The 26658-nt window shown below is 41.9% G+C and overlaps 2 protein-coding genes across 20 annotated transcripts in view; one reads left to right on the top strand and one right to left on the bottom strand.

Annotated features, from left to right (window-relative positions):
• LIN54 (lin-54 DREAM MuvB core complex component) overlaps positions 1-3417 on the top strand; it is a 68809-nt gene extending 65392 nt beyond the window's left edge. For all 17 annotated transcript variants that reach the window (XM_059150989.1, XM_059150567.1, XM_059150902.1 and 14 more), the window contains one exon: positions 1132-3417. In XM_059150989.1, coding sequence (XP_059006972.1) covers positions 1132-1333 — 202 coding nt within the window. In that variant the 3' untranslated portion in view covers positions 1334-3417. The remainder of the gene's footprint in view (positions 1-1131) is intronic.
• A 458-nt stretch (positions 3418-3875) lies between these two features.
• On the bottom strand, positions 3876-26338 carry THAP9 (THAP domain containing 9). 3 transcript variants are annotated; one of them, XM_059150202.1, is made up of 5 exons: positions 26130-26338; positions 21114-21309; positions 19316-19619; positions 18021-18171; positions 3876-10653 (listed from the first exon to the last, which is right to left on the bottom strand). In XM_059150202.1, the coding sequence occupies exons 1-5, from the start codon at positions 26207-26209 to the stop codon at positions 8673-8675; spliced, it is 2712 nt and encodes a 903-aa protein (XP_059006185.1). In that variant the 5' UTR covers positions 26210-26338; the 3' UTR covers positions 3876-8672. The 3 variants fall into 3 exon arrangements, with proteins under 3 accessions (XP_059006185.1, XP_059006281.1, XP_059006352.1); XM_059150369.1 differs by lacking the exon at positions 18021-18171 and having other exon boundaries at positions 10516-10653; XM_059150298.1 differs by lacking the exons at positions 18021-18171; positions 21114-21309; positions 26130-26338 and having other exon boundaries at positions 19316-19452.
• Between the last annotated feature and the right edge of the window lie 320 nt (positions 26339-26658).

The raw sequence follows: 26658 nt of genomic DNA on the forward strand, positions 1-26658 counted from the left end.
GACCCTAATTTCAGACTTCATTCATTTTGTAGTTTCCTTGTCAGTGTTAGTGGTTACATCAGGCTGCCTGATTTTGTATCTGAGGGCTTTAAGAATTAGCTACATATAGCAAGCCTCTTGATACCTAATAGTTTAATACTTTATGAAAGAAACTCCATGTATAGAACAGCATTTGGTTTTCCCATGTTTTGTTTGTTGTGATGGAACAATGTAGAATTTTGGTGTGCTTTCTTGTTTCCAATGAACAATATATATGGGACTCTGGACAGTGCTTTGTTTTTATTTTTTTTAAGATTTTATGTACTTATTTGAGAGAGACATGGCGAAGGAACACAAGCAGGGGCGATGGGAGAAGGAGAAGCAGGCTCCCCGCGGAGCAGGGATCCCAGCGCGGGGCTCCATCCCAGGGCCCTGGGATCATGACCTGAGTCGACCTGAGCTGAAGGCAGATGCTCAACGGACTGAGCCAGCCAGGCCTCCCAGGAGATAGTACTTTGAATTTCCACTTTTCTTCATTCAGCAGGTGTTCGTGGAGTGCCTCTGTGTGTCAGGCAGTGCTGTAGCCCATGAAGAAACCGTACTCAATAAAACAAAGATTGCACTCTAGAAACTAACATTCATGAAGTAGGAGTACGTTTTTATAGAATTATCTGGGGGACACCTGGGTGGCTCAGTCACTAAGCCAGTCTGCTTTCAGCTTAGGTCATGACCCCAGGGTCCCGGGATCAAGTCCCACATCGGGATCCCAGCTCCGCAGGGAGCCTGCTTCTCCCTCTGCCTGCTGCTCTCCTCGCTTGTGCTCACTTGCTCTTTCTCTCTCTCTCTCTCTGACAAAATCTTTTAAAATAGTTTAAAAATAAAAAAGAATTATCTGGTCAACATGTAGAATTAACATCTTTTAGTTACCTTGTCTACATATATTCTGTTAAAATTATGCTTTCTGAACAGTCTTTAAAAAATAATCTCAATAATAAAACCAGATCTAACTTTTTAAAGCTCTCCGGGATGTGCTTATAGTGCCAGGTGAGCCGGTGGATCATGAAGGTGGCGACAGATTCTCACTTGACAGAATGTCCCTCCCTTGGGTTGTGGTTCAGAACCATCACGTCTCTCTCTGACACGTCGTTTCAGGTTGCCGTTCACGTTTGTAACTAAGGAAGTAGCCGAAGCCACGTGTAACTGCCTTCTTGCGCAGGCGGAGCAGGCTGACAAGAAGGGAAAGTCCAAGGCAGCAGCCGAACGGATGATACTCGAGGAATTCGGACGGTGTTTGATGAGCGTCATCAACTCTGCAGGAAAAGCAAAAAGTGACCCTTGTGCCATGAACTGCTAAACTTGCACAGGAGACTGTCCGTGGACTGCACAGAAGATGAAAGGTGCAGGGCCACTTGATCTTCTGGAAGATAGTTTAACAATTATTGTATTGTTGGTTCAGTCCTTGTGAGACCTGAAATTATAATACTGAAAGAGAAGAAATTTTAAATGAGGAAATGAGTACATTTTAAATCTTAGTTAAACCTGTTTATGTCCCTTCTAAATTCAGTTTTTCTTTATTGTATTACATGGATTTTTAATTTGCATGGGTTTCTTAAGAATTAGATGTTCTGTCCTTCTGATTCTATTGACAAAGGACATTTATAAATTACTATAATTTATAACGTTTGGTGTTGTATGACTTTGTTCCAGTAGAAAAAGCCAAACAACCATTGGTATTATCCAGTCATTCTTTGGCACTAGACCCAAGCAGATAGAATGTCCACATAAACAAATTCTAATGAAACATATTCAAATGACATTTTGCGTTTAGGAAAGCTCTCTTTTTAAGAAAAACCAGCTTTTTAGCACAGATTCTGGAATACTATCCTGTTGTCACTTTGGAAATGTCAGAAGGGGAAGTAATCCATAGGCACACTTTTAAAATAAAAAAGTTGAAAAAAAAAAACCAAAGTGTTAAGGGACAGTAAATAGTTCTTAATAGGCAATGTATTTCTCTGAGGAGTGACTAAGAAGCGCTCTAGGGTGTTTCCATTTTCTTTGAAGGAGGTGGTGTGCATCTGAAATGATAAATTGTCAGAGTGATTACTGGGGACTTTTAAAAGTGAGAGGTACATATGAGTAGAACTTCGTATCATTATGTAGTGATGACAGTAGAACCTTACATAATTATCAGGTATAAAATTTGGCTTGGATGGAGAAATGAAGAACATTGAAACTCCAATAGATGAATTTAGGGAAGGATTTTTCATCTATACAATTCTTGTTAAAGACTCTTGAACTAAGAGGTCTCAATCCAATGTATGAGTCTTACTTGATTTACTGAAAGGGCCTCCTAACAAAACTTTCCAAATTATAGTGGGATTTCTTTCTATAAGGGAAGCTTAATATGGCATTCTTTTTAGCCAGTGATTTGATAAGCCGAAGGTATGAGTGTTTTCTTATTATTACTAAAATAACCTAAATCATTTTCGCTAATTCAAAAGCTTTATGAATTTTAGAGCCAGTAATAGGACTCGGATTTTAATGACAAGAAAAAAACCATGTTGGAATTCAGGTATTTTGTTAGGTACCTTAATCCTCAGTAATTATTAGTATATGATTATTACATTTCCTACAAGGAATCGATAGTTGTATGTATTAAGTGTGTATATATGTTCATATGAACATGCAAGGTATAGGCAATAGAAATTAAGTAATCCAAAAAAAGATTCCGTTATTCACTGAAGTATCTTCCTTTTGAAATCTGGATTTATAAAATTATAGTTCAGTAACTTTAAATGTAGATAGTGCAAACATTCTTAGCACCTCAATCTAGTATGTTTAATTAAAATTTGTATAAATGTAAATCAGTGTAAGGATAAAATATCTAATCAAGTTATTTTTCAAAGATTACAATACCTTTTTGGTCTAAACCTAAACTTTGTTCATTTTGTACATATTCTGTGTTTAATTCTAATTGCACCTTTGTGATGTGTATTTATATATAGTGTGCAGAAAATGTTTGTGAAATTTGGATTACAATTGTAGATTATGTATGACGGCATTGCTTGAGAATGTTTTGCTTGTAAAAACTTGAAGGTGCAATCAAATGCTACTAGTTTTTCTGATTTTCAAGAAGCTATCTAAAGTATTAAGACTTTTCCTTCCTGTGTCGTACTTACTAAGCAACTTTTTGTATTTAGGCATTTGCATCAAATTGCTGAACAAGATTAATATCCACATTAATTCAACAATTTTAAAAGACTATTTGGGGAGGGCTGGGTATATAATTTTTTTTAGCTCTATTTACATCCCAAAGTAGAAAGATTAAATTTATATTTACTAGAGCTATTCAAAGAATACACTTTTCTATATTGTAAAAGCAGGACAGCAAAGTAAATCATACAGAAAATAAACATTTATACTATTCTGTAAAAAAAAGGGTTTTGTTTTCTTTAAAAACACCTTTAACCATGTTACAAGAAACTTTTAAAATCTGATTTTAAGTAAGTTTGATTTCTGAAAGCACACAACTAAAAAATAAGTCTGTCATTTTGCCCAATTATGATTAAGCTAAATTGCTTTGAAACGAGAGTATGGTTTCTCTTTTCCCTCTGCTGCAAAAGGGCAGAAACTTGGTCTACTTTATCCTTTCTTTTAATGTCTGATGTTTTTATGGTGAGCACCTTTCTTAGTTTCCTTTTCTCTCAAGAACTAAAAGCAATCTGTAGGTCTTATCTCTGGATTCTCTGGGAAACGGAACTTTACAAGCCGTAGGCAATCAAACCAGCAGAGCAGCAACTGTAGGGCAGACCCCTGCCTCCCCTTCCCTATTCCTTCATCGGGACAATTGACATTTTCTCAGTCTTATGTAAAATGTGAATAAAAATAACTTTAGAAAAGTTTTCCACTTTTATTGGTCTGTAACACAAGTAGCTAAGAAAATAAATACTTGTTATGTAAATGCAGCTTCAAACCAGGACCTCCAGCATCATGTTGCATCCTTTTTCGGAATTTTATGTAGAAATTCCACAGCAGCAATCCAAATTAGAGGAAGGCTAGAAAGCCTTCACTATTGGAATTATTTTCTCTTATGTCAGTTACTTAGGACTTGGGGTGTGTGTGTATGTGAGGGTTTCTTTAATGCAGATGTTGTCATTATCTATAGACCACATGTGAGCTCTTTATGATCCAAGTGATTTTATAAAATGAAATGTATAAAGGCCTATAGGTTTTATGAAAGCATTTAAGGCATGCTTAGTTTTTACTCAAAAGCAGTAAAAAAATAATTATGTTCAGAGTAATATTTACTATAAGGCCACAGACTTCAACTCTGTAATTGATTATATTATCAAATGAAGTCTGGCAGTAGATAAAAAGAATGCATCATGACTCAGTTGGGTTTTATCCCAGTAATAAAAGGTTGACTCAACATTAAAAAATAATCAATGTAATTCACTGTATCAACATACAAAAGAAGTAAAACTATATGATCATCTCAGAAGTTGCAGGAAACCTTTTAAATATACTAAAAACTGAATTATATGCTTTAAAAAGGCAAATATTACAGCATGTAAATTATATTCAACTGTTTTTCCAAAAAAATTAAAAGGTGCAGAAAAATTGACAAAATTCAAGACCCATTTATGATTTAAACACACATACACACACTCTTTGGCAAACCAGGAAGAGAAGGGATTATCAACCTGAAAAGACCATCTACCAAGAAGTCTACAGCTAACATCCTATGAGTGATGAAGGCTGAAGGTTTCCCCCTCAAAGACTGGGAACAAGGCACTCTTAGTCAATACTGTGTTGCAGGTCACTGTACAATAAGGTCGGGGGTGGGGATGGCGGGGTTGGGGGAGAAGGCACAGACTGGAAATGAGTAAGACAGTATCTACTGGTGGATAACATGACTGCCTATATAGGAAAGTCATAGCAATCTTTTTTTAAAAAGGGCTACTAGAACTAATTGAGTTCAAGCAGTCAATATACAAAATTATATTTTTACATAGTAGCAATGAACGTTTAGAAACAAATTTTTACAGTTACCATTTACAATAGCACCACACAACATGAAATGTAACAAATATATACAAGATCTGTAGGTGAAATGTAGAAACATTAATAAACTTAGAGAATACTTTAAGAAAGATAGATCATGTTCGTGGAATGAAACATTCAATATTAACATCTCATTTCTTCCCAAATTGATCTTTAGTTTCCACAAAACACTCAAAATCCCAGCAGGAATATTTGTAAAAAATCAAGCTGTTCATAAAATTTATATAGAAAAGTACAATTAGAATAGCCAAACATTTCTGAATAAAGAATAGAGCTTCAAGACTCATAGAAGGCTAATCAGGACACTGGTGCAGGTGAAGCGTTAGACCTATGGATCAATGGAACAGAACAGAGAACCCAGAAGCAGACCCATGTGTATGTGGTCAATTTTTTACAAGGTTGCAAAGGTCATTCAGGGAAGAAAGAATAATCTTTTTAACAGTGCTGGGATATCCACATATAAAAATATGAAACTTAACTTAGACCACAGACCAAAATTAACTGAAAATGGATCATAACCTAAATGTAAAACCTAAAGCTACAAAATATCTAGAAGAAAACCTAAGAAGAAAAATCTCTATGGCCTTGGGTTAGGAAAGATTTCTTAGATACGAAACTATGATCCCTCAAAGGAAAAAAAAAGATCAACTGGACTCAGCAAAATTAGTCTCTGCTCTTCAAAACACACTAACAAGCCACAGACTGTCAGAAAATTTGCAAAATCCAGCAGATAGTGTACTTACATCCAGAATATATAATTAAGAACAAATCAACCTTCCAAAATATGGGCAAAGGACTTGAACAGACTTTTCACCTAAGATTATGTGGATGGCAAATAACCCTATGAAAAGATGCTCAGTGCCATCAGCCATGAGGAAAATGGAAATGAATGCCACAGTGAAGTGTCGCTTCGCGCCTATTAAACTGGGGAATTCCAAACAAAAACCGAGCACTACCAGATACTGGGGAGAAAGGAGAGCATTCCTGACCGGAGTGCAGGTATGTGGTCCAGTCGCTCCACAAAGGTTCTGGCAGTGCTACATACCCTCACCACATCACCCACGGTGTGGATACAGCATGTTTCTATCCAACCATTCATCAACTGGACATTTAGGCTTTTTCACTTTTTAGCTATAATAATGCTAGGAAATGTGTGTACAAGTTTGTACATGGACATGTTTTCATTTCTCTTGGGTATGTGCCTGTCAGGAGACTGCTGGGAGATACGGTAACTCTGTTTAACCTTCTGAAGAACTGCCAAGCTGTCTCCAAAGCACCTGCATTCCCACCAACAGTGTGTGAGGGTTTCAATTGCTCCCCTCTTGTCAACACTTGTTATGATCTGTCTTACAGCTACCCTGGTGGGTGTGAAGTGGTACCTCATTGTGGTTTTCATTTGCATTGCCCAGCTAGTTTATGGTGTTGGGTGTATTTTCATGTGTTTACAGGCCATGTGTAGATCTCCTTCGAAGAATGTCTATTGATATTCTTTACCCATTTTTCAAACTGGGTTATTGGTCCTTCATTATTGAGTTATAGGAGTTCTCGGTATATTCTGGATACAAGTCCCTTATCAGATATATTAGTAAAAAATTTCTCCCATTTTGTGGGTTGTCTCTTTCTTGACGGTGTCCTTTGAAACACAAGTTTTTATTTTTGGTGAAGTCCAATTTACTTTTTGTTATGTTTTTGGTGTCATATTTAAGAAACTATTGCCTAATCCAAGTACCAAGGATTTACTTGATTTTCTTCGTGGAGTTTTATAGTTTTACCTTTGACATATAGGTCTTTGACCCACGTGGAATTAATACTTGCGCATGTGGACATCCAGTTGTTCCATCACTATTTGTTGAAAAGTAGAAAGGATAAATTTCTCAAGAGAATGTTTGTTTTCTCTGAAGAAAAAAGGACAAAGGTGCTAAGTGGAAAATATAAATTACCCTAATCAAATATGAGTAATTTTGAAAATTCACTGTAAAGCACATCATGTTAAGTAAACCTGGTATCAGACTTGAAACCCTTTCACTAAGATGAGAGCAAGTAATAGTGAAAGGCAGTGACAGAAATATTTTTGTCTTCCATGTTTGTCCAATTTATCCAGCATTTAAAGAAATAATGCAAAACACTAATTTCTTAAAGTACAATATGTATTAGTAAAGTAATAAAATGCAGCAGCAAAGAACAGACACCTACAGATATGAACCTAGTTTTAAGTAAAATTCAGGACAAAACTTGGGATTTATATAAACAATAAATTAAACGGTGGTGATTTACAAATAGGCTTCTTTTAAATAAGATTATCCAGTGCATCTAAACTCATCCCATCACAAACGAAAACCACACCATCTAGACTTCTCAGCAACAGCTCCTGCATAAGATGTAGTACAATTCTGGTTACAACTCAAAATTTAAGTCTTTGAGGTAGAACAAAAAATATATCAAAATATTCAATTTAAGGAGAATTTGTTAATAAAACTCAACTTTACCTGGTCATTAATCTTCTGCAAGTTTAAGTTTTCATATTAACTATATTTTGTGAATATTCAGTCAATGACAAGAGTAAATGTTTTACATACAGAAATGAATCATGTGCTTGTTTCTTTTATTTAAAACACTCCCCGTATGTGAAAGTACATGTACCTAAATGTTTTTCTATTCATCTTTTCAAGTTTAGGTGTGAGAGAACGGAGAAAATTTGTTCTTTGTATATTTTCATCTTGAGATTATTTAAGCTCCTCTAAATTTCTGAAAAAAACTTATTATATATTATATAATTAAGACAAATATTTTCATAACCAAATGACCATCTTTTTCTAGTTTATTAGTCGGACGACATACATCCCATTATTGACTCAACACTGAAAGCGAGTTTATTTCAGCCTCCCTGCAAACACGAGGAGGCGTCAGAAGGAGAAGCTGAAATAAGCTTCTTCTCATCCTCGGATGGGCATCGGGGTCTTCCGGTGGTCAAATAAGTATCCACTCTATTACTCAAAACTAGTATTTCGAAGTCCAAGGACAATGGACTGTGAAAATGGCCTCACATGCTTCTTGGACTACATTCCCCAGCTTTGTTGCAGCCCATTTCTCTTTTAGGGTACCTTGGCAAAGGGATTTTGTGGTATTTGAGATTTTAAGTTAGCCTAATTTTCAAATGTAAAGAAAATTTATATCCAAGGTTTTATAGGTATTGTCAACATTTTTTTTTTTTAATTTTTCTGTTAACACTCTTGGCAGCTGTAAACCAAAGCGCTTTTAGGGAAGGCAGTCTATTTGTAAGAGTCAATGTTTTAAACGACTCTTGAGTTGTTATTGTCTCTCTTTAAAATAGACGGAACAGGTTAAAAGTATGTCCGGTCCCATTACCCAGTCGAGAGTAGCGTATTCAAAGGCAGCGTCTGTTGGCTAGTCCGCTCCCGCGGACTTACAGCTTTCTACGATCCAGGGAACTGAAATGCTGCCAACCAAAGTATGAGATTTTATAATACGCATAATTAGAAATTCTAGTAAGTCAGAATTACAAACTTGTCAACTGTGCAGAATGGTCAATTTATAAAATACAGTAAGTTGAACTACACAAAATGCTGAGCAATTATTCTTCGCAAAAACCTGGACATATCTCGGGTCCCTCATTTGAACGGATATCCGTCATTACTCAACAAATGCCTGAATTTATTGGTGTTAGCGAAACCTGAACATCTGTAATCATCCTGTAAAGATGACCAGCGTTTCCTTGAGAAAGTTTTCATTTCGGGTCTTTCTGAATGGTGTTTCAAAGGGTACTGCGCTGCATCTTTAGCTCTGATCTTTAAGAAACAGACTATGATATCCTTTAGTAATTTTACAAAGTGATTGATGGCGCACACTTCTCCATCGAAGAGATGCTCATCTAAATCTACAAAAAGGTAAAGATGCCCGGAAAGCTCACATAAAATCTTCTGCTGCAGAAACAGGTCTCTCTGTTTCGGAAGCAGTTCACAGACTGCCATCCTTGAGTGGGTTCTCACAATCCGCTCGCAAGTATTTATGACTTGACACAGACTTTCTGAAGGGAAATGCAAACCATTCTTCTTTTTAACACACAACAGTGACCCAATTTTTGCAACTTTGAGATCGGAAGCATACAGGGCACTGATGCAGTCTTCACAAGTTAAAAGAGCCGATAACTTGTTTGCGATATAACCGGCACAACAGGTGAGTTTTCGCCTGTGATCGGACAGATCGAGTAATGCCTCACTTAGAGAACAATCAGACCAGTCTTGGCAAATACCCTCTTTGTGAAAAAGACTCTTTACAACGCTGACACCATACTGACGCTGAACTGTCCACAGGGCCAAGTCTGTCCTTCGAGCAAGTGAAATGTCAAGGATGCTTACTTCACTTAGAAAAACTTCGTCCTGTGATCTGTATCTGGTCTCCAAACGATGGTAAGCCGCCTGGAATGCCATACAGGTAGGGGCAGAACTGGTGACTAATACCTGCCGAAGCATCTTCAAAAATAATTCCAGATGGTCTTGACTGAATTTGTAAGTCAGAAGATAGGGAGAAGGCATGACCTTAGGGAAAACATAATTCTGGTAGAGCCACTTTAAGCTCTCAGCATTAAGTAAAAATCCCAGGAATCCTAGTTTTCGCTTCCCTCTAATTATTTGATTGTTGCTAGCATCAGATAACGTCACAAAGATAGTCTTGGCTTCGATTAGCACACGATTGATTTTACTGTAAGTCTCAGGCAGCAGAGGCCCTTTAAGTCCTTTTCCATAACAGTTCCTACTATTAAAAATGTCAAACAGGTTGTTAATTAAGCGTAAAAAATGGACAGTACCGATACAGTTCTGGAAAGGAGGCAGGCCTAGCGACAGCAAGCCCTCCAACGCCCCGGCCACGCTCTCACTGAACACCTGGGCAGCACAGTTCATCTTCAGGACGTGGTTTTTCAGATCCGCAAGTCTTCCTGGCAGCCCTTCCATGCCGGCTAATTCCTGCTCCCCCAGCGCTGCTAACTCCACGAGGTGCCGCCAATGTGCCGTGCCATTAATGAACTGAATGCTCTGAAAGCTCTGAAACGCGTTTCGTATTAACCTGAGCAAGTGGCAAGAATCAAAGAAGTACGCGATCTGCTGACTGGAAGCTGAAGGGTGCTGGAAGGTGCACTTCATGTCGTCTCCGTCCATGTGTATCCCCAGCGCTTTTGCCATCTGCACGCTGTGAGCTGTAGCATCCGACGTAACGGCCAGAACTGTGATCCCTATGTCACTCAGTTTGCCAATGGTGAGACGCAGCAGCTGAGCCTGCAAATATCCAGACGCCCTGTTTACAAAAAAATAACCAAGAGGTGTTCTCCAGTGACCAGAAATACCCACTGCCATTAACAAAATAGTTTCGGAGGCGAGTGGCGTTTCATCGGCATCAAGTATGCCAAGGCCGAAGTCCATAAACCCTTGCAAATGGTGGCTGCTGGGATCCCACTGAAGTTGTTGCTTGAGAGAGACGCCTTTTATGAGCAGTGAACAATACTGATATAGCTGGTCTCCATTCTCTACTCTTCGCTGAAGAAAAGAAAAAACGTTGCTGTTGAAACCTGGACTGGGTTTGCATTTGGATAACCATCTGTAAAACATGAAAAATGAAAAGCATAAAACTCAAATGAAGAGACAAAAAAAGGAAAAATGCCTTAAATGGCAGTAAAGTAGGGGTGTCTGGCTGGCTCATTCAGTTGAGGATCCAGCTCTTGGCTTTGGTTCAAGTCATAATCTCGCCGTCCTGGATCCGGCCCCACGTCAGGCTCTGCGCTCACTATGGGGTCTGCTTCAGATCCTCTCTCCCTCTCCAATGAATAAACGAAATCTTTATCTTTTTTAAAAAGAGTGTACTTCTTTATTTCAGAGACAGAGCACAAGCAAGGGGGAGAGGGAGAAGCAGGCTCTCAGCTGAGCAGGGGGCCGAGGCAGGGCTCAATCCCAGGACCCTGGGATCTCGACCTGAGCAGAAGGCAGACACTTCACCGACTGAGCCACCCAGGTGCCCCTAAATAAAATCCTTAAAAACAAAACAAAACAAAACAAAAACTAAAGTAGCCTCAAATCCCTATAGACAAAGCCAAGTTTAAGCAGCCAAATTCTAGTTATTTTCAAACATGTATTCATATAATCACCATAAAATAATTAAGTAACAGGGAAACTCAGAGTAGTATTTCAAGATGCAAACATAGCACAAATCAATTTTCATAGCTCACTTTTTAAAAAAAGTATACAAATCAATTCCAGTTTCTTCTCATTGATGTGTTTTTAGACCGTAAACCAGTCTTACCTGTAAATTCAGTGAAACAAGAAAACTGCTTAAGGGGAAGGGAGCTTTGAGAATATCCAGCACATCTACCTCATTTTACAGATTAGGAAACTGGGGCAGAGCTTAAACCACAGGGCCCTTACCATGCAGCTAGTTCTGCACAGAACGGAAAACCCAGCTTTCCCGAGATCCTGCTCATGCTTTTCCCACCATTCCTTGCAGCCTCCAAATTATGCCCTCAGGGACTATTAAGGTGCCTGGCTCTGTCTGCCTTACACCAGGTACCTACTTGACTGCCTTAGTTCGTCTGTGGTGTCCAGGACCATCCCAGACTCCTGATTACTCTTCCTATCAACGTCAGCCTCTGTCTTCAGAATTCTTTTCACTCATTTTCTTTTTCTAATTAGTCGGAGGGTCAGGAAAGGCAACAGCCAAGCTGAATCACCTTCTCAAATAAGACTAAGTGGACTCTAGAGACTGGAGTGTTCATCTTCACTGAGGTTTACTTGAAAAAAGAAAAAAGTATTTATTTATTTATTGGACAGTGAGAGAGAGAGCGAGAAGGAGGCTCCCCACTGAGCATGAAGCCCGATGCGGGGCTCGATCCCAGGACCCTGGGATCATGACCTGAGCTGAAGGCAGAGGCTTAACCCACTGAGCCACCCGGGCGCCCCTGAAGTTTACTTTTGTAACTTAATTGACTTTGGGGGGGTCATATTTCTTTCCTTTTTTAAAAAAGATTTTATTGATTTGAGAGAGAGAGAGAGAAAGAGAGCATGCACTACCACAGGGACGGGGAGAGCGAGAAGGAGGCTCCCCGCTGAGCATGAAGCCCGATGCGGGGCTCGATCCCAGGACCCCGGGATCATGACCCGAGCGGAAGGCAAGAGTCGGCCGCCTGACTGAGCCACCCAGGGTCTCCTCCCACTTTTCAAGATTTTTATTTATTTAGATGAGAGAGAAGGCAGGCTGCTAGTACAAGCAGAGGAAGGGGCAGCGGGAGAGGGAGAAGCAGACAGCCGACTAAGCAGGGAGCCTGAGGTGAGGCTTCATCCCAGGACCCTGCCATCATGAGCTGAGCCAAAGGCAGACGCTTAACTGAGTCAACCAGGGACCCTGGGGCTATTTCTGATTTGGGGGCTATATTCTAAGCTGCCAAGGTTTCTTCCTGGAGAGCCGACCTCTATATGAGACTCTTACATACCTCCCGAAGTATTTCAGGACAGGGCTTTCCAAATATTGTGCAGCAACCTGAAAGCTCCATAAATGAACTTTACCCTCATTACATGCCACACACACACACATATACCATGTGTGTATATAATGCCAACCATAACCCACTAAATCGACTTCAAGATGTACTAACGGGTTTAAAAAACACATTTAGGGCGCGTAGGTGGCTCAGTGGGTTAAGCTGCTACCTTCGGCTCAGGCTGTTATCCCGGCGTCATGGGATTGAGCCCCACACTGGGCTCTCTGCTTCGGCGGGGAGCCTGGTTCCCCTTCTCTCTGCCTGCCTCTCTGCCTACTAATGCTCTCTGTCAAATAAATTAAAAAAAAAAAATCTAAAAAACACATTTATAGGATGCAAAAAACATACTTTAAGTTGCTTTTTACCTATTTAAGAAATAAAAGTATTAATTAGAAAAATTTTAAATATTAATCAATTGCTTGTATTTTAAAATAGTAAGATAATGGCAAAACAGGGCAATGCTACCGCCCACTAGTGTGGTGAATACCCTTGGCAAATGTGTCTCCAAATGCTCACTGTTAAAATTTTTTTTGTTGTATTAGAATTCTCAAATAAACCCCAATGATGCTCACTGTGTTCCATGTGGAATCATTATGTAATGAAACTACTTCATGCCTCTATTTAAAAGTTTTTATTTTAAATAGGCTATGAAAACTGATGTTCTTTGAATTTGATTTTTAAATGGAAATCTAAATGATATCTTAATGCCCATAGCTACAAGAATGAGGTCTACACCAGACAAAAAGATATGTGGCCTTGTTTTTAAAAGTTTTCTAACTGAGAGTAGAAATACCCAAACCGTTTGTAACTTAGAACGACAGAGTGACTGATGTCTGTTTCAAACCAAAAAGTGCAAAAAGTGATAGTCTCTTTAACATTTCAGAGACATTCTTCCAGATTTCTTCACATATATACACTTAGATATAATTTTCAAAATTTATACTGAACCTATTTTTTTTTTTTTACTTAATAGTAATGTTACAGAAATATTTTTCTGTGTCCCTAACTACTGACCTACTGCATTTTAAGTGTACATGGCCTATACCACAGTATAGTTAAGCCATAAATAATTTAACTAATCTATACTGAAAGACAATTAGGTTGTTTCCATTTTTTAGAGAATACAAACAGCACCGTACCATGTACGGGGGTGTCACATACGCATGTACATGTTTATGTCACTTACACAACTCCTAGGGGTAGGAGAGAAAGAGAAATTTACTTACACCAGCATTGAAATGAATGGATTCTATTTTTTTCCCCTAAGATTTTATTTATATATGTTTGTTTGTTTGACAGACAGAGAGAGAGAGAGAGAGTGAGTGAGCATGTGAGAGCCCAGGCAGGGGAATACAGACAGAGTTGCAGAAGCAGAGGGAGAAGCAGGCTCTCCCACTAAGCAGGGAGCCCGACGTGGAGCTTCATCCCAGACTCCTGGGATCATGACCGGAGGCAGATGCTCAACCAACTGCGCCACCCAGGCGCCCCTGAATTCAACTTATGCAAGAAATTAAAAACAAATTTCGGACTTCTGGTGCACATAACTAGGTGAATCAATTTTAAATTAATTCACATTTCCCAATTTTCCTTCACAGAAGTGTTACCAATAATTTCCATTCTCATCAACATGAGATTTTAAATTAAACAGCAGGCTCCTTGTGGAGTGATTATGTGGAGTCCACTCGGTACTTTACAACTCTGTCTGGAGACAATACGGCACAGAAGCGCCACAATGCTGGGCAGAGCTAAGTGTTTCCAAGACTGTAAGCTCCTCCCATGGTCTTGTTTGCCTCTGAATCCCTCATACCCCCTTCCCCATTAGAGGGAGCTAATTAACTAAATTGCAATGAATACCTAAATAGAAAATTAGAGAAAATCTAAAAGATCATACCACACGTATCACTGTTATAATGAGGGAGGCTGAGGATGTGAAGACATTCTTACAAAAGATATGTGAAAACAAACCTTCAAGACCCAAACAGCTGGAATTATAAGCAGCACAGTTCTGGGAAGGTTCTGGACAAAAAGAATTCAAGAGAGAAATGAAAAAGATCCGGGATCAGTACACAGAGTATTACAGAAGTGACTGATAGTGGCTACGAATCAGAGAAAGATACAAGTAGAAATCAGTGAGGGAGGGATTCTACAGCCGTTTCTACAAAATGTGAGTCTGGCTTGATCTGTCATCATCTCATTGTATGCACAGAACTACTTCTCCGTCCTGACAGAGGAAACAAGTACTCACATTTTCTCCTTTCTCCTGAACTTGGTATGTCTCCTTCGCCGACTCTCGGCTATTTTCTTTCTTTTTTTTTTTTTTTTAAGATTTTATTTATTTTATTTGACAGAGAGAAATCACAAGTAGATGGAGAGGCAGGCAGAGAGAGAGAGAGAGGGAAGAGAGCCCGACGCGGAACTCGATCCCAGGACCCTGAGATCATGACCTGAGCCGAAGGCAGCGGCCTAACCCACTGAGCCACCCAGGCGCCCCTCGGCTATTTTCTCTTTAAGAAGGCTCCACGCCCAGCGCAGAGCCCAATCTGGGGCTTGAACTCATCACCCCCGAGATCAAGAGCTGGTCCCTTGATGGACTGAGCCACCTAGGCACCGCTCAGCTCTGATCTCTGTGTCACTGAGAGAACAGAAGCAATCCAATAAAAACTCATTTTCCTACCATCAATCTGTTAACCTACTGAATCTCTGCCTTTCTTCCTGTTTAAAGGAATGGTCCCTGCTCCTAATTAAGGCCGGCCATCTCTCCACAATGCTGTCAGATGTTATCCCTCACAAGTATCCTTTCCCTTGTGCATCACCAATTTTCTTCCCTAGTAGATCATTCCCTTGAGCACGCAAACATGATCGAACAACTGCCCGCTCACCAGACACCCTCCCCTCCACCTACGTTCCCTTCTACCCACAGACCCGTATCTCTGCTCCTTACACAGCACAACTCCTTGAGAATTCATAATCATGGTCTCTCTTTCTTAGGCTTCATCAACATAAATAAATGCCCAACAGCTGGAGAATGCCCTGGGCAGGTAGGGTACAAGTACCTGAAGTGATGCTGTTGACCATAACTATGTAAAAAGCTAATAAATCTTTAAGTTGTTTTTTTTAAGGATTTCATTTATTTATTTAACAGACAGAGATCACAAATAGGCAGAGAGGCAGGCAGAGAGTATGAGAGGAGGAAGCAGGGTCCCTGCCGAGCATAGAACCTAATTCGAGGCTTGATCCCAGGACCCTGGGATCATGACCTGAGCCGAAGGCAGAGGCTTACCCCACTGAGCCACCCAGGCGCCCAAAAACTAATAAATCTAAGCACAGAAACAAGTCTGGAAGAAACTTACCTAAATGTTAATAGTAATTGTTTATATATAGCGTAGAAGAAGAATTAATGAATTTCTCTCATTTCTAAATTTTTATTAGTATTGTTACTAGTGTGTGTAGGATAATTACTTAAGAGAATATAACATGCAACACGGTGACTATAGTTAATAATGCCATATTGTATATTTGAAAGTTGCTAAGAGAATAGGTCCTGAAAGTTGTCATGACAAGAAAAAAGCATTTTAGCTGTGTGTGTGATGAATGCTAATTAGACTTAGTGCGGTGATCACTCTGCTATACATACAGATACCAACTAATCGTTACACACCCCAAAGTAGTACAGTGTTCTACCTTAATTACAGGATCTCTCAAGTTTCTCAAGCTGAGAGCCACCCCCCTGGGTCTGTTCTAAAGCTGAAAGCAGTCAGAAACCAGGAGGCAACTTTCTGGACAGAGGGCGGAGGGCATTCCCCACTGTCCTCTAGAGCCACCCGCTGAATTAAATGGAATTAAATGCAGTTCTGTTCTGGAGAATCTCCTCCTGACCTCTATTTGAAATGCTAAGTGACCATTCAGGCATTCCTTCTTTCCACACCTACTCATCAAGAATAATTTCTCTCCAGTTACACTCTGCCATTGCGCCCCAGGTACTGTGCAGGGTCTCAGTTCAGGGCAGGATCACAGAATCAGACAAGACCTCACATTGCTGCAGCTCATGGTCCAGGGAGGAAGACCGTGTTTTAAGAACTGGATTCAGTTCCGTATCATATGTGTGAGAGGACTACTTCGTCCAGGCCAGGCTTCTGAAAGGATGTGTATCTAATCTGAGTCTGAAGACTGAGGAGTATCACTAGGACCAACAGACAGAGAACAGGAATTTCAGGCACAGGGAACTGTACGGCCCGAGGCAAGCAGCAGAGAGGAAGCCTTCCAACTGTGTGCAGCAGGGGATGCCAGAGGGCAGGGAGGGAGCAAGAGCTGAGCCTCAGAGCCCAGCAGGGGCCACACTGCAGGAACGTGCCGTAAACCAGGGGAAGGAGCCAAAGAGCCGGCCTATAGGTCCTGTGATGGGGAGGCTTATGATCACTAAAGTGACTTTATCTGTTGAACCATGTCCCTCAAAAAAGATATACTGGAGTCTTAATCCCCAATACCTCAGAATGTGACCTTATTTGGACACATGGTCTTTACAGAGGTAATCGAGTTAAATCGAGGTCATTAAAGTGAATCCTAATCCTGTATGACTGGCCCTCCTAATGGGCACAGAAACACACACGTAATGGAAGATAATGTAAGGAGACACAGGGGAAAAGTCACCATCTACAAGTCAGGAAGAGAGGCATGACACAGACCCTTCTCCCTTACAGCCCTTAGAAAGAACTAACCCTGATGACACCTTGATTTTGGACTTCTAGTCTCTGTAACTGTGAGACAATAAATTCCTGTTATTTTTAAGCCACATGCATGGATACATACACAGGCATCCGTAAAACCAGTGATAAAAAAAGGTAGTAAAAATTGAGTATTACTTTCATTATAAAAGTGCCTTTAACAGGTACTTTATAAGGTATTACAAAAGTACCTTATTTTAAAGCAACTGGATTATTTTTTATAACACAGTGTTGTAACACTAAGAGTTATAAATACATCTATGTATTCTGACCACAAATCCTACAAAAGTATTTACCAAAATCTCCTCTTGGGAAGACCTGTCCTGGGGATCAACTGCAGTGCTTGGCCTCACACCAATGGTGTCAATCCAGAATTGTTCTAGATTTCCCAGGATAGCCTGATATTAAAACTACGGAAATGTTTTAGAAATTCCCAAACTACTAGAATATATTAGAAACCAATTTTTTTTTTTTTAATCACTTAAGAGTGTCTCTGCCATCTGGAGGATGCAAAAAAAATCGTCAGACTATATGCCTTCATTTTTTTGGTGAAAATATTGTGCTATGTTAATACGCAAATACCACCTAAAAATTTCTAAAAAAAGAGAAAATGGACTAATAAATGAGTATGAGTACGAATAGCCTTAACACATAAAATGCAGTAAAATAATGAAATACTCATTTTCTTTAACATCTAAAAAAAGTCATTCACTTACGTCCTGAGGATGGAGGAATGAGGCAGCTTGAGAATCTTTCTGACATAATCATAGACTTTGCTACTGCACAAGTAGAGTGTACATGCAAACTGTTTCATTTCTGTGGAGTACTCAGCTGTTTCTCTCCAGTTATACAACTCCCACTTAAAATCTGTCAAAATAAATTTATTTATTCTTTGTGATGAAGAGTGTGTACAGTAAAACTTTCAGGTATAGGTCACAGCATTGGGGCATCCAAACCCAAACCCAAACTCAATCACAGTTTCACGGAGTTTGTTCAAAGGCTAACATCCAATCTGAGGACCCCCCCTGACCAATTCCTCTTGTTCGTCTCGGATCATTTCACTCAAAAGAGGGAAGAAAAGTTTCCACTTAAGTCACTCTTTTACTACTCACTGGCAGCCTAAGTGGGGAATTTTAGAGGAACAGGGAAGAGAAGGAAATAACCTGATAAAACTACGTCTTTGGATTATGAGTACTTTTATTTGCTTTATTTTGTTCCCTCGTTACCATTTATCTGAGGTGAAAATGAGACACAAGAAACACTTCTGGGGAGAGGATGCTATTCGGATTGAACAGACAATCTCGCCTACCCTGAGGGAAAAAAAAAAGGCTCCTTTCCCTGGTGGGGATTACTGTTTACTACCTCTGCTCCCAACCGGCACACACAAACTACTCTCCTCCCCTGGCGATACCCACTCTCTTCTAGAAACAAGACATACTTATTTTTTACTAGAACATAAATCCAAAATCTCTGCTGCTTTCAACAAAGAGTAAGTTGCCAATACTTATTTTGTTCCTCTTCAAATATCTGGTTCACAAAGAAGAGGAGGCAGTCTTTCCAATGGACAGATCTACCTTCTACAGAATATTTCAGAAAATAGTATGGCGACTCACAGAATTTTCAAGCTCAAAGGGAACTGGCAAAGTAATCTGGTTCGACTCCATGGCAAAAGCACTTTAGTGATAAATTATGTAGCAGTTAAAATTGCTCACAAAGAATTCGCTGTAAAACAACTGCTTTATAAAATACGAACAGTACAGTATATGGTATCAACCGTATGATCTCACCTCTGGGTAGCAGGATTATGTGTAACTTTCATCATTTATATATTTCTTTGCTTTTCTTATAATAAACACATGACATTTAAAGCTGGAAATACACGAAAAGATTTTGGCAATTACTTTTCCTTCTCTTTGCTTTCCCTGAGATTTCATGTTTCAGCAAAAAGCATGTTTTGATGGGCAGGAGCAAAGGAAGTACTTAATGGTTAATTTGGAAAAGGGGAACATACCTGAAAATTGTGCTCGTAGCAGACACTCTGTCTCTTCAGAAAGTAGTTTCTCGTCTACGAGAGCATCGATCAGTCGTAAACCCTTTCTCTTCTTGATCATCCTGTAGTTTTTCACAGAGACCAGTCTTTTTTTGGACACCTGGAGCATCTGCTGCACCTCAGCCAGCTTCTCTGCACCTATCGTCAGAGGCCTCTTTAAACTGTAGTTATGGTCCTCGGTGGCAACCTCTTGCGAATTATCGGGAAGTGGCTGTTTTAGGATTTTCTGTTTTGCTTTGCCTTTAAGGTGTACGCCCTGAAGAACCTGCAATAGAAATATCCAATTCAGGTTATTTTTGAAACTATTACACAGAAGACTGTCCATAAAAATACCACTAAATGCAAAGCACTCACCTGGTTGCTGTGGAGAGTTAATTATGAAAGAAAAAGGTCAGAATCTCTGATTTTTTCAAATGCATTATAGGAAAATGTGTACCTGATGCCAAAAGTTAATAGGACTCTGAAAGTGTCTGAAACAGTTAACAACAGAAAGGTGGTAATTTGGGAAGGCTTCGTGGAAATGAATAGTTTTTTTAAAGGAGCAATAACATGATTTAAGAGATAGGAAAGTTATTTGTGCAAAAAGGAAGTGGATGTGGAAATTAAGACTGATCTGGGTTTGAATCCTGGACCCTCATTTATTAGCAGTCACTAAACCTTTACAGCCCCTCATCTCCTCACCTGTACAATGTGAATAACACAGAGTTGTTCTGAGGATAAAATAAGATAATTTATGTAAATCTTCTGGCACAATGGCCTAGACTATTGTAGGTCACAATAGTAACTACTCCTGATATTTATTATATGAAAGCAAGTCAATTTATCACATATGCAGTAGTTTAAAAGGAGAATTCAGAGTAGTTAAAAATGCACAATTAGAAGGAAGCTCTTAGGGGCGCCTGGGTGCCTCAGTGGGTTAAGCCTTGCCTTTGGCTCAGGTCATGATCCCGGGGTCCTGGGATTGAGCCCGCATTGGGCTCTCTGCTCAGTGGGGAGCCTGCTTCCCACCCCCCCCCCCATCTCTGCCTCTCTGCCTACTTGTGATCTCTGTCAAATAAATGAATAATATCTTTAATTAATAAATAAATAAATAAGCAAATAAAGAAATAAATAAATGGAAGCTCTTAGAGCTTAGGAGTTTGGGTTTGACACCAACTGCATTCTTCTGAATGGAGGAACAAGAAAACAATACCAAAAGGAGACTCCAATGGGTAAGAGGAGGGAAGGGCAGCATCAGGACTGAATGGGTAGATGAGTACCACCCGCTGTGCGGACGGTGAGGAGCCATTTGGTAAAAGCAGAAACAAAAGAAACGGAAGAATGTAACACCGACAGGAGTGATATACCTCTCTATATCGATGCTAATAATTAGGTACATTTTTGGTCAAGATCAGTAACATTACTGGGAGGGACCAGAAAAAGCATAATTTCTAAGTATTCTGGAAACTGTCTCACACTTAAACAAAAGCCTGAATTCAAAGGGATCTACTAGGTGATTCTTGTGATCAGTTTGGTAATCTTCATGTGTGTCTTAACAATTTGTAATGATATGCCTAATTAAAAAAAAAATCCTAAAATTACATATAGATTTTTTTTTTTAAAGCCCAAACGAGTTTTCTAAGCATTTAAAATCTATTATTGGATTTATTTTAAGACTTAGGATTTTTTAAAATCTCTGTAAATTCAGCTGTAATATGAGGTACCTCGGTTTTCAAAGGCTCTACAGAATTTAGTTTTGTTTACACCTAGATTTAAGTACCTTGTATAGAGAAACAGAAGGCACAGCTCCTTTTTTCAGCTTTCTTCTTATGCCATATGACTCAAAGTCACTTTCTTGAAAATGTTTGGAACACAGAATAGCACCTGGTCCTGGGATCCAAATCTTTTTGCTTCTGGGGTCCACACGATTAACAGCCCTGATCCATTTTGAGCGCTGTATGGTATCAGTTGGAAATCTACAGCAATCATATTAAAGTTCCATTAACATGAAAATATTATAGTAATACTACAGTAGTATTTATTAAACAAACCCATTTATTATTTAACTGCTTTATGTAAACATCAAGTCCAGTTAAAGTTTAACTTACTCAATCTGATTTCATTTAGTTCTTTTTTTGATTCCAAGATTTCAATATCTAAGTGATCTCATTTGCTTCAATTTGTATAAGGGAAATTCTTATATTAAAGGCCCGACCACATTTTGTCTTCGCTGCCTACACTTAACAGAATCTGCTCAAATTTAGTGTGTGTGTGTCTTTAAAAATGTCCACAAAGTCTTTGCTTCTCCTCCTTTCAAGGGATGGAGGCTAATACCCTTCCCCTTGAGTGTGGGCTAGAGTTAGCGATTTGCTTCTAAGAAACAAAAAAAGCAGGAGTGACAATGGGCTAAGTAAGACTAGATAATAAAGACTAGATAATAAAAGGCACTTGTTCCCTCTGTTGAATGATTTTTCTCCGGAGGGAACTTCTCTGCCATGTCAAAAGCAGTCCTATAGAGACATAGGTCTACTGGTCAAGAAACAGGCTTCCAGACAAAAGTCATGGTCAGTGAGTCTTTCAGAAAGCTCACCCTTCAGAAGATTCTAGTATTGGCTAACATTTTACGGCAACCTTATGAGACACCCTGCAACACTGAGTTAATCCACTCCTGGATGCCTGCCCTTGGAATTTACAGGAGATTATTTTTTCCACGCTGCACTTCAAAAAAATCTGTTACTGAGCAGTAGGAAAAAAGTCCACTTCCCATAATCCATTTCCCCCTTTTCTTTCAAAAGGCACCACTTTTTCCTAACCTTGAATATAAAAACTACCTTGTATTTCTCTATTTTTAAGCCCAAATTACTATGTTTAGAAATTGTGAGAAAAAAATTATGATACTGATATAATGAAAATCACAAAATTACTCTTTTCTGCACCCTCTGCCTTGATCGGTCCTAGGGACAGATCCGGGGGGAGCTGTGTGATTTTTGTATCTTTTAGCTTAGATTTTAAAGCATGCACTTCTTAGAAACTGAGACTAGTGAAAATTTTAAGTTCCTCAGTTCAGGGCTAGGGAAATAATACAGCAGTATGGTAACAGAATTCTGAGATATTCTCTCAATCACTTGAGAAAGAACACTGAATTGGAAAACCTGTATTTAAGCCTCAATGACCTTTTACCAGCCATGTGGAATCTGATACATCTCTCAATCTTTGAGCCCCTCACAGGGTTGTTGTAAGGGTGCACGATGCAACAAATGCACTCAAAAGCCTTTGTAAATGGTAAAGTATGATCCAGAGTTTGTTCTTTCCTAGGAACAATTCCACTTTCAGGACTTTCACTGCATTATTCCAGGAAGATGATGCTACTTGATCGAAAACACAGGTCTTTTTCTAATAAAGGTGAGGCAAACCTACCTTTTCATTGAGTTCCTTTCTTAACTAATGGCACATGTTTGTGAGGCAGCTTTCCCCCAGACTGCGTGGTACTCTCTAACCACACGAAGGACAGTAAAAAGGTGGCTAGTCCACCAAGTTCTATTACTAGCCTATCCTCCAAAACAGCTTCCCAACTGGCATGGCTGCTGACCACCGCCACCAATCCCCTTAACCCACAGAATGGCCTGGACCATCTGGAGCCCCTGAAGCAGGTAACAAGCCAGTCCCAAACAGCTTTGTTGGTTTGCCCCAAAGTATTAAACAAAATGAAAGAGTTGGGAAAATACTGCAGTCTAACCAGCATGACTAATTTCAATTCTGAATAAAATTAAATTGGTAATAATAATTAATAATATGTTTAAAGCATTCACCTTGTGCCATAAATATGTGCATGTGATTCAAGTTTTTTTTTTAATTTAAGTAAACTCTACATCCAATGTGGGGCTCAAATTCACGACCCAAGATCAAGAGCTGCCCATTCTTCCACCTGGGCCAGCCAGGCACCCCGATGTATTTATGTTTTGAAAATTTAGACTTAGTCTTACAAAAACTCTGCACAACAGATTTGTATCCTTTTACAGAAGATGAAACCAAGACCAGACCCAAGTATAGCTACCAGTAAGTGGTAGTTAAAATTGGAATTCATGTCTCCCTATTCTTTTTTCAAAAGAAAAATCCCCAACCAATCATCATCTCATAAAGACAATCATGGGGGCGCCTGGGTGGCTCAGTGGATTAGGCCTCTGCCTTCGGCTCAGGTCATGGTCCCAGGGTCCTGGGATCCAGCCCGGCATCAGGCTCTCTGCTCGGCGGGGAGCGTGCTTCCTCCTCTCTCTCTGCCTGCCTCTCTGCCTACTTGTCATCTCTGTCTGGCAAATAGATAAATAAAAATCTTTAAAAATAAATAAATACAATCACGAATTGGTTTCTATTTAATGCAAAATCTGTTTTCTCTCTCCTTTGACTAGCCTTTTTTTCACACTACCAGCAGAAATTTACCATTGGCTCCCTGCATATATTTTCCAGAAGAGTGACTAACAAAACCCTTTCTACAGTGGCTGTCTCTGAGGAGAGAGAGAAGGGATTCAAGCGTACAGCTTTAACTGTACCTGCAACTTAATCCTCTTTAAGAGGACAACAAAACAAACCAAAACCTGAAACAAGGCAAACTGTTAATGTCTGCTTAATTCTCGTGGTGGGTGCACAGATGTTTGTTATGTATTATTATTTGCCTGCTAGTGTGTTTGAAAGGTCTCGTAATTAAACGTTTTAAAAATTCGTTACAACAATTCAGGTAAAAACACTTTCAAATTATCATACATATATTTCTTTGATTATGAAATAAATTGTTTAATTTCTTTATACCAACAAGAAGGGAATGAATCAAAGTGTCACTCCTTTAAACCTGCCAGTCCTATCTCATATTTAAACATTTATATGTTTAACTAAGTACCAGTATTCTAATAACAAGTTTCCACACCTTTAGTCACTTTGATTCGTGCTTTTCAGACACAGCCCCTTGCCTGTGTCCTTGCAACATCTTTCACAACTCTTGGTAATGGCTCTGGGGACGCTGGGGAAGGCTTCAGAAGAGAGAATATTGGAGCGAGAATGAAGTGTTGACAGGAGTTTGCCGTGCAGACAGTGGCCACTCCAGGCAGATGCAACACAGAGATATAAAATAACTACTTGCATCTTACTGGTTCACAAAGCATTGAAAAATCAGTTAATTTGGAGGCTGAAGAGAGTTAAAGGAGAGTCCAGAGGCCGCTGGTACCGGTTACAGATGGGCTGGAGGGAGGGCTAGAGGCCAGATCATCAAAGATCCTGTTCGCTGCGCTAAGTCTGGGATCCATCCTTCAGGTTAGAGGCCTCCAGAAGAGAGTGCACTCATTTACTGAGATCGGAAGCAAATGCTGGGATTTATTTTCACAATTTTATGCCCCATCCTTTAATTTTTGTTTCATGATATACATGAATACACATTCCCTGCCCGTGACTCATACATCCCCACGTACATGTCGGGGGCGTGCGCCGCGCTCCAGGCTCCTCCGGGGACGGCTCGCCCGGAGACGCGCTCTCTGGGCAGCGCGAGTTGACGGACCCCGTCCTCCCCGAGGCACCTCCCTCCGCACCGACTCGGTGCCAAGCCGCAGGGCTCCCTCCGGTTCGCGGAAGGACCAGCGCCAGCGCCAGCGCGGGGCCGGGACGGAGCACGGACGCACTCGGGAGGGGAAGGGCTTCCCAGACGAGCGCGGCCTCCGGAAAGGCCCAGAGTAAAGCCGTCTGGGAACGACCCAGAACTAGATTTTTAGGAAAATCACTCCCGGGAATCCGGATCCCGAATGGATGGCACCGGTCAGCGGAGGCCCGGAGCGGACCACGGGGACGCCAGCGCTCCCCCGCTCCTTCCCCGGCGCCCGGTGCCCCAGACCGAGGCCATCAACGAGCTCCTCCCCGTCTGAACCCACGGCGGCCCCGGGAGATGAGCAGGAAGCAGGGCCGGCGTCCGCGAAGCCCCTGGAGGAGCGTCCGGAGCCGCCGACGCGACCCCGAGCGAGCCGGGTCAGGACGAGGAGCCCCCGGCGCTCACTGGGTCGCGCGGCCCGGGGACGCCGTCGGCGCCTCAGAGCAGCCGCGACACGCGCCACGGCAGGTCGGCAGGTCTCGGGGCGCAGCGGACGCTGCTGCTCCGGGGAGGCCGCGCACGCGGGGTCCGCCCGAGCCGCGCGCCGCGAGGGGCGGAGGCCGCAGCACAGAGACCAGAACCACCGGCGCGGGGTCCGCCCGAGCCGAGCGCGCAGCCGGAGTCTCGCGCCGTCTGCTCCGACGACCTCCGGCCGCGGGGACGCACGGGGTCCGGCTCCAGCACCACCCGCTGTCCTCCCGGAGCCCCGCCGGCCCGTCCCCCGCCGGCCCGTCCCCCGCGGCCCCGGCGCACTTCAGGCCGCGAGGACCGGGGGAAGCGCCGCCACGCGCGGCGCCGGCGACAGCTCGAGCCCGCCCGGCTCCCGAGCCAGCCGCACGGCCGCGGGCTCCGACACCTCCGACCGCTCCCCACACGGCCTCCCTTCGCGCCTCACGCCGCGCAGTGGACGCGGCCGCAGGGAGCACAGCCCCGCGCCAACAAGCCCCGCCGGAAGCGCTGCGGCAGGCGGCAGGCCACGGGGTGCGGGGCAGGAAGCTCCCGAACTCTGCAACTCCCCCATTCCTGCCCCCCACGCTACGCGCGTCGCGTCGTGTCGCGTCACGTCACGTCGCGTCAACGGCGCGGCGCACGCCCGGCCCCGCCCCACTCTGGCCCGCTGCCCGCCAGGCCGTGCCGGGGGTTAGACGGCCGGAGGCTGCTCTCACGCACTGGTGGAAGGAGAGGCCGCGCTCCCGGCTCAGCACGGTGTCCCGGGTGCTGCAGCCCACTGCCGAGCAGCTTCGGGTCATCTTGCTACGTGGGGCTCCACTTTGGGTGTCCCCGCGACCGCATTAATCGCGACAGATTTGGCTCCGCCCGCGGACTCGGCCGCCACGACCTTTATTTGTCGGAAAAGGCGGGCTCTCACGGCGCCAGACGCCTGCCCTTCCTCGTCAGGGGCGCTGCGCTGGGCGCCGTGACCAATCGCAGGCCACGTCGTGCCGCCGCAGCCAATCGGAAAAGCCGGGCGCGAAGACGAGCCCCGGACGGCCCCTCCCTCTCGGCTGGAGGGCGCGTCGTGCGCTTGGGGTTTGTGGGCTCGTTTTCGTCCTGTGTCCGCCCCGGTGGCTCCATCCGATGCCATCGGGGTCTTGTGAGGCCGAGCGTGAAAATGCGGGGCGAAGAGGCCAGCGCTGAAGCGAGGCGAGTCCAAGAGCACGCGGACAGGGCCCGGGCGCGAACGCAGAGGCGCCCGCAG

Source organism: Mustela lutreola, chromosome 1 (assembly GCF_030435805.1).
Source record: "Mustela lutreola isolate mMusLut2 chromosome 1, mMusLut2.pri, whole genome shotgun sequence".
Lineage (NCBI taxonomy): Eukaryota > Metazoa > Chordata > Mammalia > Carnivora > Mustelidae > Mustela > Mustela lutreola.

Bases quoted from the DNA above. Each gene is read 5' to 3' on its own strand.
- THAP9 (XM_059150202.1), bottom strand. From the start codon at position 26,209: ATGACCCGAAGCTGCTCGGCAGTGGGCTGCAGCACCCGGGACACCGTG. The intron at 19,620-21,113 runs GTACTTAAATCT...TTTCTATTGCAG, and splicing joins CTTCTGTTTCTCTATACAAG to GTTCTTCAGGGCGTACACCT. The intron at 18,172-19,315 runs GTATGTTCCCCT...TTATTTTGACAG, and splicing joins GCTACGAGCACAATTTTCAG to ATTTTAAGTGGGAGTTGTAT.